The sequence below is a fragment of the Zosterops lateralis genome, assembly GCF_965231275.1.
Source record: "Zosterops lateralis genome assembly, contig: HAP1_HAP1_SCAFFOLD_91, whole genome shotgun sequence".
NCBI lineage: Eukaryota > Metazoa > Chordata > Aves > Passeriformes > Zosteropidae > Zosterops > Zosterops lateralis.
In genome coordinates this window covers 158671-177889 of record NW_028154584.1, presented here as the reverse complement: position 1 = coordinate 177889, position 19219 = coordinate 158671, and the positions used below count along the sequence as shown (strand labels likewise).

At 53.5% G+C, this 19219-nt stretch overlaps 1 protein-coding gene across 1 annotated transcript; it reads left to right on the top strand.

Annotated features, from left to right (window-relative positions):
• The first annotated feature begins 638 nt into the window (after positions 1-638).
• On the top strand, positions 639-18332 carry LOC310923528 (fructose-bisphosphate aldolase A). Its single transcript, XM_083885496.1, has 10 exons — positions 639-766; positions 4581-4703; positions 7491-7702; positions 8521-8575; positions 11065-11225; positions 12084-12167; positions 13397-13531; positions 13666-13705; positions 16602-16801; positions 17922-18332. Exons 2-10 carry the CDS (start codon positions 4592-4594, stop codon positions 18015-18017), a joined length of 1095 nt encoding a protein of 364 aa, XP_083741622.1. The 5' UTR covers positions 639-766; positions 4581-4591; the 3' UTR covers positions 18018-18332.
• Positions 18333-19219: the final 887 nt, after the last annotated feature.

Below are 19219 nucleotides of genomic sequence, written 5' to 3'. Positions count from 1 at the left end.
TTTTTTTTCCTCCTTTCCTCCTCCTTTTTTTTTTTCTCCTTTTTTTTTCCTCCTCCTTTTCCCCCCTTTTTTTTTCTCTTTTTTTTTCCTCCTTTCCTCCTCCTTTTTTTTTTCTCCTTTTTTTTCCCCTCCTCCTTTCCCCCCTCTTTTTTTTTTCTCCTTTTTTTTTCCCCTCCTTTTTTTTCTCCTTTTTTTCCTCCTTTTTTTTCTCCTTTTTTTTCCTCCTTTTCTTTCTCCTCCTTTTTTTTTCTTTTTTTTTTTTTTCTTTTTTTCTCCCCTCCTTTTTTTCCTCCTTTTTTTTCTCCTTTTTTTCCTCCTTTTTTTTCCTCCTCCTTTTTTTTTTCTTTTTTTTTTTTTCTTTTTTTTTCTCCTCCTCCTTTTCCCCTCCTTTTTTTTTTCTCCTTTTTTTTCTCTCCTTTTTTTTTTCCTCCTCCTTTCCCTCCTTTTTTTCTCTTTTTTTTCTCCTTTTTTTTTCTCCTTTTTTTTTTCCTCCTCCTTTTCCCCCTCCTTTTTTTTTTCTCCTTTTTTTTCCTCCTCCCTTGCTCCTCCTCCCCCTTTCTTCTTTCTCCCCCTTGACTCGCCCTTGGGGCGGGGGCGGGCCGGTTCCTTTCCGGGGATTTTTGGGCCTCTGAGACATTCCCCGGCTCTGCTCCCGCAGCTCCAGGACCCTCCTCTGGTCACTCCAGGACCCTCCTCTGGTCACTCCAGGACCCTCCGGACACTCCGGGACACTCCTCTGGTCACTCCAGACACTCCAGGACACTCCGTGAGTGACCCACGGCGGTTTTGGTTTGATGTAGTAAAAAAAATCTGATTTTTTTACGAGATTTTGGAGTTTTTTATCTCAAAAATTGGGGGGTTTTAACCTCAAAAATTTGATTTTTGGGGTTTTAATGTCAAAATCTTGGGGTTTTTTTTTCCTTAAAACTTCGGGTTTTTCTTAAAAGTTTTGGAGGTTTTTTAACCTTCAAAATCTTGGGGTTTTTTTCACTGAAAGTTTTTGGATTTTTTTTTCCTTAAAAAATTTTGTAGGTTTTACCTTCAAAATCTTGGGTTTTAGTTCAAAATCTTGGGGGTTTTAGTTTAAAATTTTGGGGTTTTAAACCTCAAAATCTTGGGGGTTTTTAGCTCAAAATTTTGGGGTTTTTAACCTGAAAATTTGGGGTTTTTTACCTCAAAATTTTGGGTTTTTAACTGAAAATTTGGGGGTTTTTAACTCAAAGTTTTGGGGTTTTTAACCTCAAAATTTGGGGTTTTTACCTCAAAGTCTTGGGGGTTTTACCTGAAAATTTGGGTTTTTTTAGCTCAAAATCTTGGGGGTTTTACCTCAAAATTTGGGGGTTTTAGCTCCAATCTTGGAGTTTTTCACTGAAAATTTTTGGGGTTTTTCCTCTTAAAATTTTGGGGTTTTTCCTCTTAAAATTTGGGGTTTTTTTTCCCTTAAAATCTTTGAGGTTTTCCTTAAAAGTTTTGGGGTTTTTAACCTCAAAATTTGTGGTTTTTATACCAGAAAATTTGGGGTTTTTAACCTCAAAATCTTGAGGTTTTTAACCTCAAAATTTTGGGGATTTTATCTCAAAATTTTGGGGTTTTTAACTGAAAATTTGGGGGTTTTTAACTCAAAGTTTTGGGGTTTTTAACCTGAAAATTTGTTTTTTTTTAGCTCAAAATCTTGGGGGTTTTACCTGAAAATTTGGGGTTTTTCAGCTCAAAATTTGGGTTTTTTTCCCTTTAAATCTTGGGGGTTTTACCTGAAAATTTTGGGGGTTTTTCCCTTAAAATTTTTGGGTTTTTTCCTCTTAAAATTTTGGGATTTTTTTTTCCGTAAAATTTTGGGGGTTTTGGCTCAAAATTTTGGAGTTTTTACCTGAAAAATTTGGGAGTTTTTACCTCAAAATTTTGGGTTTTTTTTACCTCAAAAATTTATGGGGTTTTTAACTTCAAAATCTTGAGGTTTTTAACCTCAAAATTTTGGGGATTTTATCTCAAAATTTTGAGGTTTTTAACTGAAAATTTGGGGTTTTTAACTCAAAGTTTTGGGGTTTTTAACCTCAAAATTTGGGGTTTTTTACCTCAAAGTCTTGGGGTTTTTAACCTGAAAATTTGGGGTTTTTTAGCTCAAAATCTTGGGGGTTTTACCTCAAAATTTGGGGGGTTTTAGCTCCAAATCTTGGAGTTTTTCACTGAAAATTTTTGGGGTTTTTCCCCTTAAAATTTTGAGATTTTTTTCCGTAAAATTTTGGGGGTTTTGGCTCAAAATTTTGGAGTTTTTACCTGAAAAATTTGGGAGTTTTTCCCTCAAAATCTTGGGGGTTTTACCTCAAAATCTTGGGGTTTTTACCTGAAAATTTGGGATTTTTTACCTCAAAATTTTGGGTTTTTTTACCTAAAAAATTTAGGGGTTTTCTCTCAGAATCTTGGGGTTTTTTCCTCAAAACTTTGGGGTTTTTAGCCTCAAAAACTTTGGGGTTTTTTCCCTAAAAATTTGAGATATTCCCTCAAATTTTGGGGGTTTTTTTTAACCTCAAAATTTGGAGGGTTTTCCCCCAAAATCTTGAGGTTTTTCCCCGAAATTTTGGGGTTTTTTCCCCCCAAATCTTGAGGTTTTTTCCCAAAAAAAATTTGGGTTTTTTTACCTCAAAATTTGGAGGTTTTTTCCCAAAAAATCTTGATGTTTTTCCCAAAAATTTTGTGGGTTTTTCCCCCAAAAATCTTGAGGTTTTTCCCCAGAAAATTTTTGGGTTTTTTTCCCCCCAAATCTTGAGGTTTTTCCCCCAAAATCTTGAGGGTTTTTCCAAAAAATTTTGTGGGTTTTTCCCCCAAAAAATCTTGAGGTTTTTCCCCGAAATTTTTGGGTTTTTTCCCCCCAAATCTTGAGGGTTTTTCCAAAAAATTTTGTGGGTTTTTCCTCCAAAAAATCTTGATGTTTTTCCCAAAAATTTTGGGATCAACCCCCCCAAAAAATCCTGTTTTTTTTTTTTTTCCTGCCCCAAATTTTGGGGTTTTCCTTCCCCAGTTCATTCCCAGTTCACTCCCAGTTCATTCCCAGTTCATTCCCAGTGCTCCCAGTTCACTCCCAGTGACCCCAGTGACCCCAGTCCTTATCAGTGCCCTCCTTATCTGCTCCCAGTCCCCTCCCAGTTCACTCCCAGTGACCTCTGATCCTTCCCAGTTCATTCCCAGTTCATTCCCAGTGCCCCCCAGTTCACTCCCAGTGCTCCCAGTTCACTCCCAGTTCACTCCCAGTGTTCCCAGTTCACTCCCAGTGCTCCCAGTTCACTCCCAGTTCACTCCCAGTTCACTCCCAGTGCTCCCAGTTCACTCCCAGTGCTCCCAGTTCACTCCCAGTTCACTCCCAGTGCTCCCAGTTCACTCCCAGTTCACTCCCAGTTCATTCCCAGTGCTCCCAGTTCACTCCCAGTGCTCCCAGTTCACTCCCAGTTCACTCCCAGTTCATTCCCAGTGCTCCCAGTTCACTCCCAGTGCTCCCAGTTCACTCCCAGTTCACTCCCAGTGCCCCCAGTTCACTCCCAGTTCACTCCCAGTGCTCCCAGTTCACTCCCAATGCTCCCAGTTCTCTCCCAGTCTCCTCCTAGTTTGTTCCAATCTGCTCCCAGTCCCTCCCAGTGTCCCCAAATCTCTTCCCAGCCCCTCCCAGTCCCTCTCACTCCCCTCCCAGTCCCCTCCCAGTCCCTCCCAGTCCCCTCCCAGTTTGTCTCGGCCCCTCCCAGTCCCTTCCACTATAACCCAGTTCCTCCCAGTCCCCTCCCAGTCCATCCCACTGCCCTCCCAGTCCCTCCCAGTATAACCCAATCCGCTCCCACTCCCTCCCAGTTTGTCCCAGTTTCTCCCAGTTTTTCCCACTGCCTCCCACTCCCTCCAGTTCCCTCCCAGTCCATCCCAGTCCCTCCCAGTTTGTCCCAGTTTGTCCCAGCCCCTCCCACTCCCACCCAATCCCTTCCCAGTCCCTCCCACTCCCTCCAGTTCCCTCCCAGTCCCCTCTAATCCCCTCCCAGTCCCTCCCAGTCTCTCCCAGTATAACCCAATCCCCTCTCAATCCTCTCCCAGTCCCTCCCAGTCCATCCCAGTCCCTCCCAGTCTCTCCCAGTATAACCCAGTGCCCTCCCAGTCCTCTCCCACTCCCTCCCAGCCTCTCCCAGTTTGTCCCAGTCCCTCCCACTCCCTCCCAATCCCTTCCCAGTCACTCCCAGTCCCTTCCCAGTTCCCTCCCAGTCTCTCCCAGTATAACCCAATCCCCTCCCAGTCCCTCCCAGTCCCTCCCAATCCCTTCCCACTCCCTCCCAGTCCCTCCCATTATAACCCAGTCCTCTCCCAATCCCTTCCCAGTCCCTCCCAGTCTCTCCCAGTATAACCCAATCCCCTCCCAGTCCCCTCCCAGTTTGTCCCAGCCCCTCCCAGTCCATCCCAGTCCATCCCAGTCCCTCCCAGTTTGTCCCAGTCCCTCCCTCCCCGTTTCCAGTCCCTCCCTTATCCCTCCCCCTCCCCTACCTCTAATGCCAGCGATGACGTCACCCCCCATCCCCATGACGTCACCGCTGACGTCACCGCTGTCCCCTCAGCGCCACCCAAGATGACGCCGCCCGTGCCCGCGCTGACCCCGGAGCAGAAACAGGAGCTGGCGGCCATCGCCCAGCGCATCGTGGCCCCGGGCAAGGGGATCCTGGCCGCCGATGAGTCCACCGGTGTGTGATACTGGTGATACTGGTTATACTGGTTTGTACTGGGTTATACTGGTTATACTGGGTTATACTGGGGCCATCGCCCAGCGCATCGTGGCCCCGGGCAAGGGGATCCTGGCTGCCGATGAGTCCACCGGTGTGTCATACTGGTTATACTGGGTTATACTGGTGATACTGGTGATACTGGGTTATACTGGTTATACTGGGTTATACTGGTTATACTGGGTTATACTGGGGCCATCGCCCAGCGCATCGTGGCCCCGGGCAAGGGGATCCTGGCCGCCGATGAGTCCACCGGTGTGTCATACTGGTGATACTGGTGATACTGGTTTGGACTGGTTATACTGGGTTATACTGGGGCCATCGCCCAGCGCATCGTGGCCCCGGGCAAGGGGATCCTGGCCGCCGATGAGTCCACCGGTGTGTGATACTGGGGATACTGGTGATACTGGGTTATACTGGGTTATACTGGTTATACTGGGTTATACTGGGTTATACTGGTTATACTGGGTTATACTGGGTTATACTGGGTTATACTGGTTATACTGGGTTATACTGGGTTATACTGGGTTATACTGGTTATACTGATTTATACTGGGTTATACTGGGTTATACTGGTTATACTGGTTTATACTGGTTTGTTATACTGGTTTGTACTGGGATTGCTCCTCTTACACTGGGTTATACTGGGTTATATTGGGTTACACTGGGCTATACTGGTGTGTTATACTGGTTATACTGGTTTGTACTGGGATTGCCCCTCGCTGGGATTGCCCCTCACTGGGTTATACTGGTTTATACTGGGTTATACTGGTTATACTGGGTTATACTGGTTTATACTGGGTTATACTGGTTATACTGGGTTATACTGGGATTGCCCCTCACTGGGTTACACTGGTGTGTTATACTGGTTATACTGGTTTGGACTGGGATGGCCCCTCACTGGGTTATACTGGGTTATACTGGTTATACTGGTTTATACTGGGCTATACTGGTTATACTGGTTATACTGGTTTATACTGGGCTATACTGGTCTATACTGGGTTATACTGGGTTATACTGGGCTATACTGGGTTACACTGGGTTATACTGGGTTACACTGGGCTATACTGGGTTATACTGGGTTATACTGGGTTATACTGGTTATACTGGTTATACTGGTTTATACTGGGCTATACTGGTCTATACTGGGTTATACTGGGTTATACTGGGCTATACTGGGTTACACTGGGTTATACTGGGTTACACTGGGCTATACTGGGTTATACTGGGTTATACTGGGCTATACTGGTTATACTGGTTATACTGGGTTATACTGGGTTATACTGGGTTATACTGGGTTATACTGGTTATACTGGTTTGTACTGGGTTATACTGGGTTATACTGGGTTATACTGGTTATACTGGGTTATACTGGGCTATACTGGTTATACTGGGTTATACTGGGTTATACTGGGTTATACTGGTTATACTGGGTTATACTGGGTTATACTGGGTTATACTGGGTTATACTGGTTATACTGGGTTATACTGGTTACACTGGGTTATACTGGTTATACTGGGTTATACTGGTTATACTGGGTTACACTGGTTATACTGGGTTATACTGGTTATACTGGGTTATACTGGGTTATACTGGGTTATACTGGGTTATACTGGTTATACTGGGTTATACTGGGTTATACTGGGTTATACTGGGTTATACTGGTTATACTGGTTTGTACTGGGTTATACTGGGTTATACTGGGTTATACTGGTTATACTGGGTTATACTGGGCTATACTGGTTATACTGGGTTATACTGGTTATACTGGGTTATACTGGGTTACACTGGGTTATACTGGTTATACTGGGTTATACTGGGTTATACTGGGTTATACTGGGTTATACTGGTTATACTGGGTTATACTGGTTATACTGGGTTATACTGGTTACACTGGGTTATACTGGTTATACTGGGTTATACTGGGTTATACTGGGTTATACTGGGTTATACTGGTTATACTGGTTATACTGGGTTATACTGGTTATACTGGGTTATACTGGGCTATACTGGGCTATACTGGGTTATACTGGGTTATACTGGTTATACTGGGTTATACTGGGTTACACTGGTTATACTGGTTATACTGGGTTGTACTGGGTTGTACTGGTTATACTGGGTTATACTGGGCTATACTGGGTTATACTGGTTATGCTGGGTTATACTGGTTATACTGGGTTATACTGGGTTATACTGGGTTATACTGGGTTACACTGGGTTATACTGGTTATACTGGGTTATACTGGGTTATACTGGGTTATACTGGTTATACTGGGTTATACTGGGTTACACTGGGTTATACTGGGTTATAGTGGGTTATACTGGGTTATACTGGTTATACTGGGATATACTGGGTTATATTGGGTTATACTGGGTTATACTGGGTTATACTGGTTATACTGGTTATACTGGGTTATATTGGGTTATACTGGTTATACTGGTTTATACTGGGTTATACTGGGTTATACTGGGATATACTGGGTTATATTGGGTTATACTGGGTTATAGTGGGTTATACTGGGTTATACTGGTCCATACTGGTCTATACTGGTCCATACTGGTTTATACTGTTCCATACTGGTCTATACTGTTCCATACTGGTCTGTACTGGTCCATACTGGTCTATACTGGTCCATACTGGTTTATACTGGTCCATACTGGTCCATACTGGTCTATACTGGTCCATACTGGTCTATACTGGTCCATACTGGTCCACACTGACCCTGACTCCTCTATCCCACCCCCAGGCAGCATCGCCAAGCGCCTGAGCTCGGTGGGTGCGGAGAACACGGAGGAGAACCGGCGCTGGTACCGGCAGCTGCTGTTCACGGCCGACAAGCGCGTGGAGCCCTGCATCGGCGGCGTCATCCTCTTCCACGAGACCATGTACCAGAAGGCCGACGACGGGCGCCCCTTCCCGCAGGTCATCCGCGACAAGGGGGCCCTGGTCGGCATCAAGGTGGGCATCGGGGACGCTTCGGGGGCTTTGGGGACACTTTGGGGACACTTTGGGGACATCGGGGAGGTGACGGGTCAAGGGCGGCGATGGGCGCCCCTTCCCCCAAGGTGTCCATGGTGATGTCTCCCGTCAACATGGGGACATTGAGGACACATTGGGGACACTTTGGGACCATTGGGGACACTTTGGGACCATTGGGGACGCCTTGGGGGCTTTGGGGACACCTTGGGGACACTGGGGAGGTGACGGGTCAAGGGCGACGATGGGCGCCCCTTCCCCCAAGATCTCCACAATAACATTTCCCATCAACATGGGGACATTGAGGACACACTGAGGACATTGGGGACACTTTAGGGTCATTAGGGACACTTTGGGGGCCTTGGGGACATTTTAGGGGCCTTGGGGACACCTTGGGGACACTGGGGAGGTGACGGGTCAAGGGCGACAATGGCCACCCCTTCTTGCAGGTCGTCCATGACAACATTTCTTATCAAAATGGGGACATCAAAGACCCTTTGGGGACATTGGGGACACATTGAGGACACTTTGGGGACCTTGGGGACACCTTGGGACCATTGGGGACACTTTGGGACCATTGAGGGCACTTTGAGGGCCTTGGGGACACCTTGGGGACATTGGGGGACTTGAGGACACTTGGGAGTCTCGAGGACTTTGGGGGACATTTGGGGGTTGCTCTGTGACCCAGCTGGGCCACCCCAGGGTGGGGACATGGAGGGGACATGGGGCAGGGTGGCCTTGGTGGCCCTGGTGGCCCTGGTGGCTTTGGTGACACCGATGACCGTGTGTCTGTCCCCCAGGTGGACAAGGGCGTGGTGCCCCTGGCTGGCACCAACGGCGAGACCACCACCCAGGGTGAGTGACTGTCCCCAGCGTCACCGCGGTGTCCCCACCCCTGTCACTGCAGTGTCCTTGTCCCTGTCACTGCTGTGTCCCCAGTGTCACCGCGGTGTCCCCACGCCTGTCACTGCAGTGTCCTTGTCCCTGTCACCGCAGTGTCCCCAGTGTCACCACTGTGTCCCCACCCCTGTCACCGCAGTGTCCCCACGCCTGTCACTGCGGTGTCCTTGTCCCTGTCACCACGGTGTCCTCAGTGTCACCGCGGTGTCCCCACGCCTGTCACCGCGGTGTCCTTGTCCCTGTCACCACGGTGTCCTCAGTGTCACCGCGGTGTCCCCACGCCTGTCACTGCAGTGTCCCCAATGTCACCGCAGTGTCCCCATCCCTGTCACTGCGGTGTCCTTGTCCCTGTCACCACGGTGTCCTCAGTGTCACCGCTGTGTCCCCATCCCTGTCACCGCGGTGTTCTTGTCCCTGTCACCACGGTGTCCCCAATGTCACCGCGGTGTCCCCACCCCTGTCACTGCAGTGTCCCTGATGTCCCCAATGTCCCCAATACTCCTCAGTACTCCCCGTGTCCCCAGTGTCCCCCAATGTCCCCAATGTCCCCGATGTCCCCACGGCTGGACAAGCTCATGGAGCCTTTTCAGTGCCCTGTGTCCCCTGTCCCCCAATGTCCCCAATGTCCCCAATGTCCCCAGGGCTGGACGGGCTCATGGAACTCTCTCAATGCCCGGTGTCCCCAATGTCCCTGACACCCCCAATGTCCCCAATGTCCCCAATGTCCCCAATGTCCCTGACACCCCCAATGTCCCCAATGTCCCCAATGTCCCCAGTGTCCCACAATGTCCCCACAATGTCCCTGACACCCACAATGTCCCCGATGTCCCCAGGGCTGGACGGGCTCATGGAACCCCTTCAATGCCCCTTCAATGTCCCCAGTGTCCTCAGTGTCCCCACAATGTCCCCAATGTCCCCCAATGTCCCCCAATGTCCCCAATGGCCCCATGATGTTTCCAATGTCCCCACAATGTCCCCAATGTCCCCAGGACTCAATGGGCTCATGGAGCTCTCTCAATGCCCGGTGTCCCCAATGTCCCCAATGTCCCCACTGTCCCCAATGTCCCCAATGTCCCACAATGTCTCTGACACCCCCAATGTCCCCGATGTCCCCAATGTCCCCACAATGTCCCCAATGTCCCCAGGGCTGGATGAGCTCATGGAACTCTCTCAGTGCCCGGTGTCCCCAATGTCCCTGACACCCCCAATGTCCCCACAATGTCCCCAATGTCCCCACGATGTCCCCAGGGCTCGATGGCCTCATGGAGCGCTGTGCCCAGTACAAGAAGGACGGGGCGGACTTTGCCAAGTGTCCCCGATGTCCCCAATGTCCCCAATGTCCCCAACGTCCCCGATGTCTCCGATGTCCCCAATGTCCCTGAAACCCCCAATGTCCCCAATGTCCCCACAATGTCCCCAATGTCCCCAATGTCCCCGATGTCCCCAATGTGCCCAATATCCCCAATGTCCCCACGATGTCCCCAATGTCCCCACGATGTCCCCAGGGCTGGATGGCCTCATGGAACGCTGTGCCCAGTACAAGAAGGACGGGGCGGACTTTGCCAAGTGGCCCCATTGTCCCCAATATCCCCATGATGTCCCCAATGTCCCCAATATCCTCGATGTCCCCATTGTCCCCAATGTCCCTGATGTCCCGAATGTCCCCAGGGCTGGACAGGCTCATGGAGCTCCCTCAATGCCCGGTGTCCCCAATGTCCCCTGTGTCCCCCAATGTCCCCAATGTCCCCAGTGTCCCCAATGTCCCCAACGTCCCCAATGTCCCCAATGTCCCCAATGTCCCTGACACCCCCACAATGTCCCCAATGTCCCCACTGTCCCCACTGTCCCCAATGTCCCTGACACCCCCAATGTCCCCGACGCTCCCAATGTCCCCACAATGTCCCCACAATGTCCCCATGATGTCCCCAATGTCCCCAGGGCTGGACGGCCTCATGGAGCTCCATCAATGCCTGGTGTCCCCAATGTCCCCAATATCCCCATGATGTCCCCAATGTCCCCAATGTCCCCAATGTCCCTGACACCCCCAATGTCCCCAATGTCCCCAGGGCTGGATGGGCTCATGGAGCTCCCTCAATGCCCGGTGTCCCCAATGTCCCCTGTGTCCCCCAATGTCCCCAATGTCCCCACTGTCCCCAGGGCTGGATGGGCTCATGGAGCTCCCTCAATGCCCGGTGTCCCCAATGTCCCCTGTGTCCCCCGATGTCCCTGATGTCCCCAATGTCCCCAATGTCCCCACAATGTCCCCAATGTCCCCAGGGCTGGACGGGCTCATGGAACTCTCTCAATGCCCGGTGTCCCCAATGTCCCCATTGTCCCCAATGTCCCCAATGTCCCCAATGTCCCACAATGTCCCTGACACCCCCAATGTCCCCAATGTCCCCAATGTCCCCACGATGTCCCCAATGTCCCCACGATGTCCCCAGGGCTCGATGGCCTGATGGAGCGCTGTGCCCAGTACAAGAAGGACGGGGCGGACTTTGCCAAGTGGCGCTGCGTGCTCAAGATCACCCCGCACACCCCGACCCCTCTGGCCATCATGGAGAACGCCAACGTCCTGGCCCGCTACGCCAGCATCTGCCAGCAGGTCCCCAAATGTCCCCAGAGTGTCCCCAAATGTCCCCAGGGGGTCACCGGGGGTCACCGGGGGGGTGGTCGGGGCGAGGGGAGGGGTTGGTGGCATCCAGGGAGGGTTTGGTGGCACTTCGGGAGGGTTTGGTGACACCTGCGACAGGGTTTGGTGGCTTCTAGACGCAGTTTGGGGACATCCAGGGAGGGTTTGGTGACACTTGATGGCATCTAGGGAGGGTTTGGTGACACCTGGACAAGTTTGGTGGCACTTAGAGAGAGTTTGGTGACACTTAAGGAGGGTTTGGTGGCACTTAGAGGGAGTTTGGTGGCACTTGGTGACATCTAGGGAGGGTTTGGTGGCACTTAGGGAGGGTTTGGTGGCACTTGGTGACATCTAGGGAGGGTTTGGTGGCACTTAGAGGGGGTTTGGTGGCACTTGGTGACATCTAGGGAGGGTTTGGTGGCACTTAGAGGGGGTTTGGTGACACTTGGTGACATCTAGGGAGGGTTTGGTGGCACTTAGAGGGGGTTTGGTGGCACCTGGACAAGTTTGGTGGCACTTAGAGGAGATTTGGTGGCACTTAAAGGAGATTTGGTGGCACTTGGTGACATCTAGGGAGGGTTTGGTGACACTTGGTGGCACCTGGGGAGGGTTTGGTGGCACTTAGAGGGGGTTTGGTGGCACTTGGTGACATCTAGGGAGGGTTTGGTGGCACTTGGAGGGGGTTTGGTGACACCTGGACAAGGTTTGGTGTCCCCTCTGTGCCCGTGTGTCCCCTCCTGCTGTCCCCACTGTCCCCTGAGGTGTCCCCACTGTCCCCTGAGGTGTCCCCACTGTCCCCTGAGGTGTCCCCACTGTCCCCACTGTCCCCAGAACGGGATTGTCCCCATCGTGGAGCCCGAGATCCTCCCGGACGGTGACCACGACCTCAAGACCTGCCAGTACGTCACCGAGAAGGTCAGTGCCACCTCGGGCTGTCCCCGAGTGTCCCCAACTGTCCCCTCAGTGTCCCCAGGGCTGTCCCCGATGTCCCCAAGTGTCCCCGAGTGTCCCCGAGTGTCCCCAGGTGTCCCAAGCATTGTCCCCAGTGTCCCCTCAGTGTCCACAAGTGTCCTCAGGGCTGTCCCCTGAGTGTCCCCAATGTCCCCAAGTGTCCCCAGGTGTCCCCAGTGTCCCCAGGTGTCCCCAGGTGTCCCCAGGTGTCCCCAGCATTGTCCCCAATGTCCCCTGAGTGTCCCCAATGTCCCCAAGTGTCCCCAATGTCCCCAGGTCTGTCCCCAAGTGTCCCCAAGTGTCCCCAGGTGTCCCCAGTGTCCCCTGAGTGTCCCCAATGTCCCCAGGGCTGTCCCCGATGTCCCCAAGTGTCCCCAGGTGTCCCCAGTGTCCCCAAGTGTCCCCAGCATTGTCCCCAATGTCCCCTGAGTGTCCCCAATGTCCCCAGGTCTGTCCCCGATGTCCCCAAGTGTCCTCAGTGTCCCCTCAGTGTCCACAAGTGTCCCCAGGGCTGTTCCCTGAATGTCCCCTGAATGTCCCCAATGTCCCCAAGTGTCCCCAGGTGTCCCCAGCATTGTCCCCAGTGTCCCCTCAGTGTCCACAAGTGTCCTCAGGGCTGTCCCCTGAGTGTCCTCGATGTCCCCAACTGTCCCCATTGTCCCTGACAATGTCCCCGATGTCCCCAGGGCTGTCCCCAATGTCCCCAAGGACATCCCTGGGGCTGTCCCCTGAGTATCCCTGATGTCCCCTGAGTGTCCCCAGTGTCCCCAAGTGTCCCCAATGTCCCCAGGTGCTGGCAGCCGTGTACAAGGCGCTGAGTGACCACCACGTGTCCCTGCAGAGTCCCCAGGGCTGTCCCCAATGTCCCTGATGTGTCCCCAGGGCTGTCCCCTCAGTGTCCCCAGTGTCCCCAGTGTCCCCTCAGTGTCCACAAGTGTCCTCAGGGCTGTCCCCTGAGTGTCCCCAGTGTCCCCAGTGTCCCCTCAGTGTCCACAAGTGTCCTCAGGGCTGTCCCCTGAGTGTCCTCGATGTCCCCAACTGTCCCCATTGTCCCTGACAATGTCCCCGATGTCCCCAGGGCTGTCCCCGATGTCCCCAAGGCTGTCCCTGGGGCTGTCTCCTGAGTATCCCTGATGTCCCCTGGTGTCCCCAGTGTCCCCAGTGTCCCCAAGTGTCCCCAATGGTGTCCCCAGGTGCTGGCAGCCGTGTACAAGGCCCTTAGTGACCACCACGTGTACCTGGAGGGGACGCTGCTGAAACCCAACATGGTGACAGCGGGACACGCCTGTGCCACCAAGTACAGCTCCGAGGAGATCGCCATGGCCACCGTCACCGCGCTCCGGAGGACAGTGCCACCCGCCGTGCCAGGTCTGTGTCACCTCTGTGTCACCTCTGTGTCACCTGTGTCACCTCTGTCATTGTGTGTGTCACTGTGTGTGTCACTGTGTGTGCCATGGCCACCGTCACCGCGCTCCGGAGGACGGTGCCACCCGCCGTGCCAGGTCTGTGTCATTGTCATTGTCACCTCTGTGTGTGTGTCATTGTCACCTGTGTGTGTGTCACTGTGTGTGCCATGGCCACCGTCACCGCGCTCCGGAGGACAGTGCCACCCGCCGTGCCAGGTCTGTGTCACCTCTGTGTCACCTGTGTCACCTGTGTCATTGTGTGTGTCACTGTGTGTGTCACTGTGTGTGCCATGGCCACCGTCACCGCGCTCCGGAGGACGGTGCCACCCGCCGTGCCAGGTCAGTGTCACCTCTGTGTCACCTGTGTCACCTGTGTCACCTCTGTGTCACTGTGTGTGTCACTGTGACCTGTGTCACCTCTGTGTCACTGTGTGTCACTGTCACCTGTGTCACCTCTATGTCACTGTCACTGTGACCTGTGTCACCTCTGTGTCACTGTGTGTGTCACTGTGACCTGTGTCACCTCTGTGTCACTGTGTGTGTCACTGTGACCTGTGTCACCTCAGTGTCCCTGTCACTGTGTGTGTCACTGTGACCTGTGTCACCTCAGTGTCACTGTCACTGTGACCTGTGTCACCTCAGTGTCACTGTCACTGTGTGTGTCACTGTGACCTGTGTCACCTCTGTGTCACTGTGACCTGTGTCACCTCTGTGTCACTGTCACTGTGTGTCACTATGACCTGTGTCACCTCTGTGTCACTGTCACCTGTATCACCTCTGTGTCACTGTCACTGTGTGTGTCACTGTGACCTGTGTCACCTCTGTGTCACTGTCCCTGTGTGTCACTGTCACCTGTGTCACCTCTGTGTCACTGTCACCTGTGTCACCTCTGTGTCCCTGTCACTGTCACCTGTGTCACCTCAGTGTCACTGTCCCTGTGTGTCACTGTCACCTGTGTCACCTCTGTGTCACTGTCACTGTGTGTCACTGTCACCTGTGTCACCTCAGTGTCACTGTGACCTGTGTCACCTCTGTGTCACTGTCACTGTGACCTGTGTCACCTCTGTGTCACTGTGTGTGTCACTGTGACCTGTGTCACCTCTGTGTCACTGTGACCTGTGTCACCTCAGTGTCACTGTCACTGTGTGTGTCACTGTGACCTGTGTCACCTCAGTGTCACTGTCACTGTGTGTGTCACTGTCACTGTGACCTGTGTCACCTCAGTGTCACTGTCACTGTGACCTGTGTCACCTCAGTGTCACTGTCACTGTGTGTCACTGTGACCTGTGTCACCTCTGTGTCCCTGTCACTGTGTGTGTCACTGTCACCTGTGTCACCTCTGTGTCACTGTCACTGTGTGTCACTGTGACCTGTGTCACCTCAGTGTCACTGTCACCTGTGTCACCTCTGTGTCACTGTGTGTGTCACTGTGACCTGTGTCACCTCTGTGTCACTGTCACTGTGTGTCACTGTGACCTGTGTCACCTCTGTGTCCCTGTCACTGTGTGTGTCACTGTGACCTGTGTCACCTCTGTGTCCCTGTCACTGTGTGTGTCACTGTGACCTGTGTCACCTCTGTGTCACTGTGACCTGTGTCACCTCAGTGTCACTGTGTGTCACTGTGACCTGTGTCACCTGTGTCACTGTCACCTGTGTCACCTCAGTGTCACTGTGTGTCACTGTGACCTGTGTCACCTGTGTCACCTCTGTGTCACTGTCACTGTGTGTCACTGTGACCTGTGTCACCTCTGTGTCCCTGTCACTATGTGTCACTGTGACCTGTGTCACCTCTGTGTCACTGTGACCTGTGTCACCTCTGTGTCACCTCTGTGTCACTGTGACCTGTGTCACCTCTGTGTCACTGTGACCTGTGTCACCTCTGTGTCACTGTCACTGTGTGTGTCACTGTGACCTGTGTCACCTCTGTGTCACTGTCACTGTGTGTGTCACTGTGACCTGTGTCACCTCTGTGTCACTGTCACTGTGTGTCACTGTCATCTCAGAGCGAGGAGGAGGCCTCGCTGACCCTCAACGCCATCAATCGCTGTCCCCAATGTCCCCAATGTCCCTGTGCTATAACCGTGTCCCCCATGCCCCTGGCTGTCCCCAGGCTGTCACACTGATGTCCCCACTGTCCCCAAACAGGGATCACGTTCCTGTTGGGAGGCCAGAGCGAGGAGGAGGCCTCGCTGACCCTCAACGCCATCAATGGCTGTCCCCTTGTCCCCAATGTCCCCAATGTCCCTGTGCCATAACCGTGTCCCCCATGCCCCTGGCTGTCCCCAGGGTGCTCTAACAGTGTCCCCATGTCCCCAAACAGGGATCACGTTCCTGTCGGGCGGCCAGAGCGAGGAGGAGGCCTCGCTGAACCTCAACGCCATCAATCGCTGTCCCCATGTCCCCAATGTCCCCAATGTCCCTGTGCTATAACCGTGTCCCCCATGCCCCTGGCTGTCCCCAGGCTGTCAGGGTGTCCCCAGGCTGTCACACTGATGTCCCTTTGGTGTCCCCACAGGGATCACGTTCCTGTCGGGCGGCCAGAGCGAGGAGGAGGCCTCGCTGAACCTCAACGCCATCAATCGCTGTCCCTGTGTCCCCAATGTCCCCAATGTCCCTGTGTGTCCCCAGGGTGTCCCCAGGGTGTCACACTGATGTCCCCATGTCCCCAAACAGGGATCACGTTCCTGTCGGGCGGCCAGAGCGAGGAGGAGGCCTCCCTGACCCTCAACGCCATCAATGGCTGTCCCCTTGTCCCCAATGTCCCCAATGTCCCTGTGTGTCCCCAGGGTGTCCCCAGGCTGTCACACTGATGTCCCTTTGGTGTCCCCAAACAGGGATCACGTTCCTGTCGGGCGGCCAGAGCGAGGAGGAGGCCTCGCTGAACCTCAACGCCATCAATCGCTGTCCCCGTGTCCCCAATGTCCCCAATGTCCCTGTGTGTCCCCAGGGTGTCCCCAGGGTGTCACACTGATGTCCCCATGTCCCCAAACAGGGATCACGTTCCTGTCGGGCGGCCAGAGCGAGGAGGAGGCCTCGCTGAACCTCAACGCCATCAATCGCTGTCCCCTGCCCCGGCCCTGGGCTCTGACCTTCTCCTACGGCCGCGCCCTGCAGGCCTCGGCCCTCAAGGCCTGGGCCGGCAAGAAGGACAACACCAAGGCGGCCCAGGAGGAGTTCGTCAAGAGGGCGCTGGTGGGTGGCACTTGGGGACACCTTGGGGACACCTTGGGGACGTTGGGATACGGGGGGGAGCGGTGGGAGTGACGGGGGAAGGGTTGGGGGGTGACACGTGGGGACACTGGGGACACAAAGGCAGGAAATGGGGTCTGGGAGGGCTCCAGGGGACTTTGGGGACCTTGGGGACACCTCAGGGACCTTGGGGACACCCTGGGGACACTTTGGGGACAGTTTGGGGACGTTGGGATACAGGGGTGGGTTGTGGGGTTGAGCAGGGAAGGGTTGGAGGGTGACATTGGGGACATTGGGGACCTTGGGGACACCCTGGGGACACTTTGGGGACATTGGGACGCAGTAGGAGTGACAGGGGAAGGGTTGGGAGGTGACATTGGGGACACAGGGACAGGGTGAGCCAGGAGAGGGTCTGGGAGGGTCCAGGGGACCTTGGGGACACCAATGTCCCCAATGTCCCCAATGTCCCCATTGTCCCCATTGTCCCCAGTGTCCCCAACATCCTCAATGTCCCCAATGTCCCCTGATGATGTCCCCATTGTCCCCAATGTCCCCAATGCCCTCAATGTCCCCATTGTCCCCAATGTCCCCAATGCCCTCAATGTCCCCAATGTCCCCACTGTCCCCTGACGATGTCCCCAATGTCCCCTGACGATGTCCCCAATGTCCCCAATGTCCCCACTGTCCCCTGATGATGTCCCCAATGTCCCCAATGTCCCCAATGTCCCCTGACGATGTCCCCAATGTCCCCAATGTCCCCAATGTCCCCATTGACCCCAATGTCCCCAATGTCACCAATGTCCCCATTGACCCCACTGTCCCCTGACGATGTCCCCAATGTCCCCAATGTCCCCAATGTCCCCAATGTCCCCTGACAATGTCCTCAATGTCCCCATTGACCCCAATGTCCCCAATGTCCCCAATGTCCCCTGATGATGTCCCCACTGTCCCCTGACGATGTCCCCAATGTCCCCAATGTCCCCATTGACCCCAATGTCCCCTGACAATGTCCCCAATGTCCCCTGACGATGTCCCCAATGTCCCCATTGACCCCAATGTCCCCAATGTCCCCCATGTCCCCACTGTCCCCTGACGATGTCCCCAATGTCCCCAATGTCCCCAGGCCAACTCTCTGGCGTGTCAGGGCAAGTACACGCCCAGTGGCCAGGCGGGCGCGGCCGCCAGCGAGTCCCTGTTCGTGTCCAACCACGCCTACTGACCGCCGAGTGACCGCTGAGTGACCGCCGAGTGACCGCTGAGTGACCGCCGAGTGACCCACACACCGCTGACCCCTGACCGCCACCCGCCGCCCCTGACCGTCCGGCAGCGATGGCCACTGGTGGTCACTGACCATTGCTGACCACCACTGACCATTGCTGACCACCAGTGACCACCAGTGACCATCGGTGACCATCAGTGACCACTTGTGGCTATCAGTGACCATCAGTGACCACCAGTGACCATTGCTGACCACCACTGACCATCAGTGACCACTTGTGGCTATCAGTGACCATCAGTGACCACCAGTGACCATTGCTGACCACCAGTGACCACTTGTGACCATCAGTGACCATTGGTGACCATCAGTGACCATTGGTGACCATCAGTGACCACCTGTGTCCACCACCGATGGCCACTGACCTTCACTGACCACCAGTGACCATCACTGACCACCACTGGCCATCACTGACCACCAGTGACCATCACTGACCACCACTGGCCATCACTGACCACCAGTGACCATCACTGACCACCACTGACCTTCACTGACCACCTGTGACCATCAGTGACCACCAGTGACCATTGCTGACCACCAGTGACCATCAGTGACCACTTGTGGCTATCAGTGACCACCAGTGACCACCAGTGACCATCAGTGACCACCACTGGCCATCCCTGACCACCAGTGACCATCAGTGACCACTTGTGACTATCAGTGACCACCAGTGACCACCAGTGACCATCAGTGACCATCAGTGACCACCACTGACCACCTGTGACCATCAGTGACCATTGCTGACCACCAGTGACCATCAGTGACCATCAGTGACCATCACTGGCCATTGGTGACCATCACTGACCACCACTGACCATCACTGACCACTGATGACCATCACTGACCATCACTGACCATTGATGACCATGAGTGACCATCACTGACCACTGGTGACCATCACTGACCACTGATGACCCTCAGTGACCACCACTGACCATTGGTGACCACCACTGACCACCAGTGACCACTGGTGACCATCACTGACCACTGATGACCATCACTGACCATCACTGACCATTGATGACCATGAGTGACCATCACTGACCACTGGTGACCATCACTGACCACCACTGACCACCACTGACCACCACTGACCACCACTGACCACCAGTGACCATTGGTGACCATTGATGACCATCACTGAC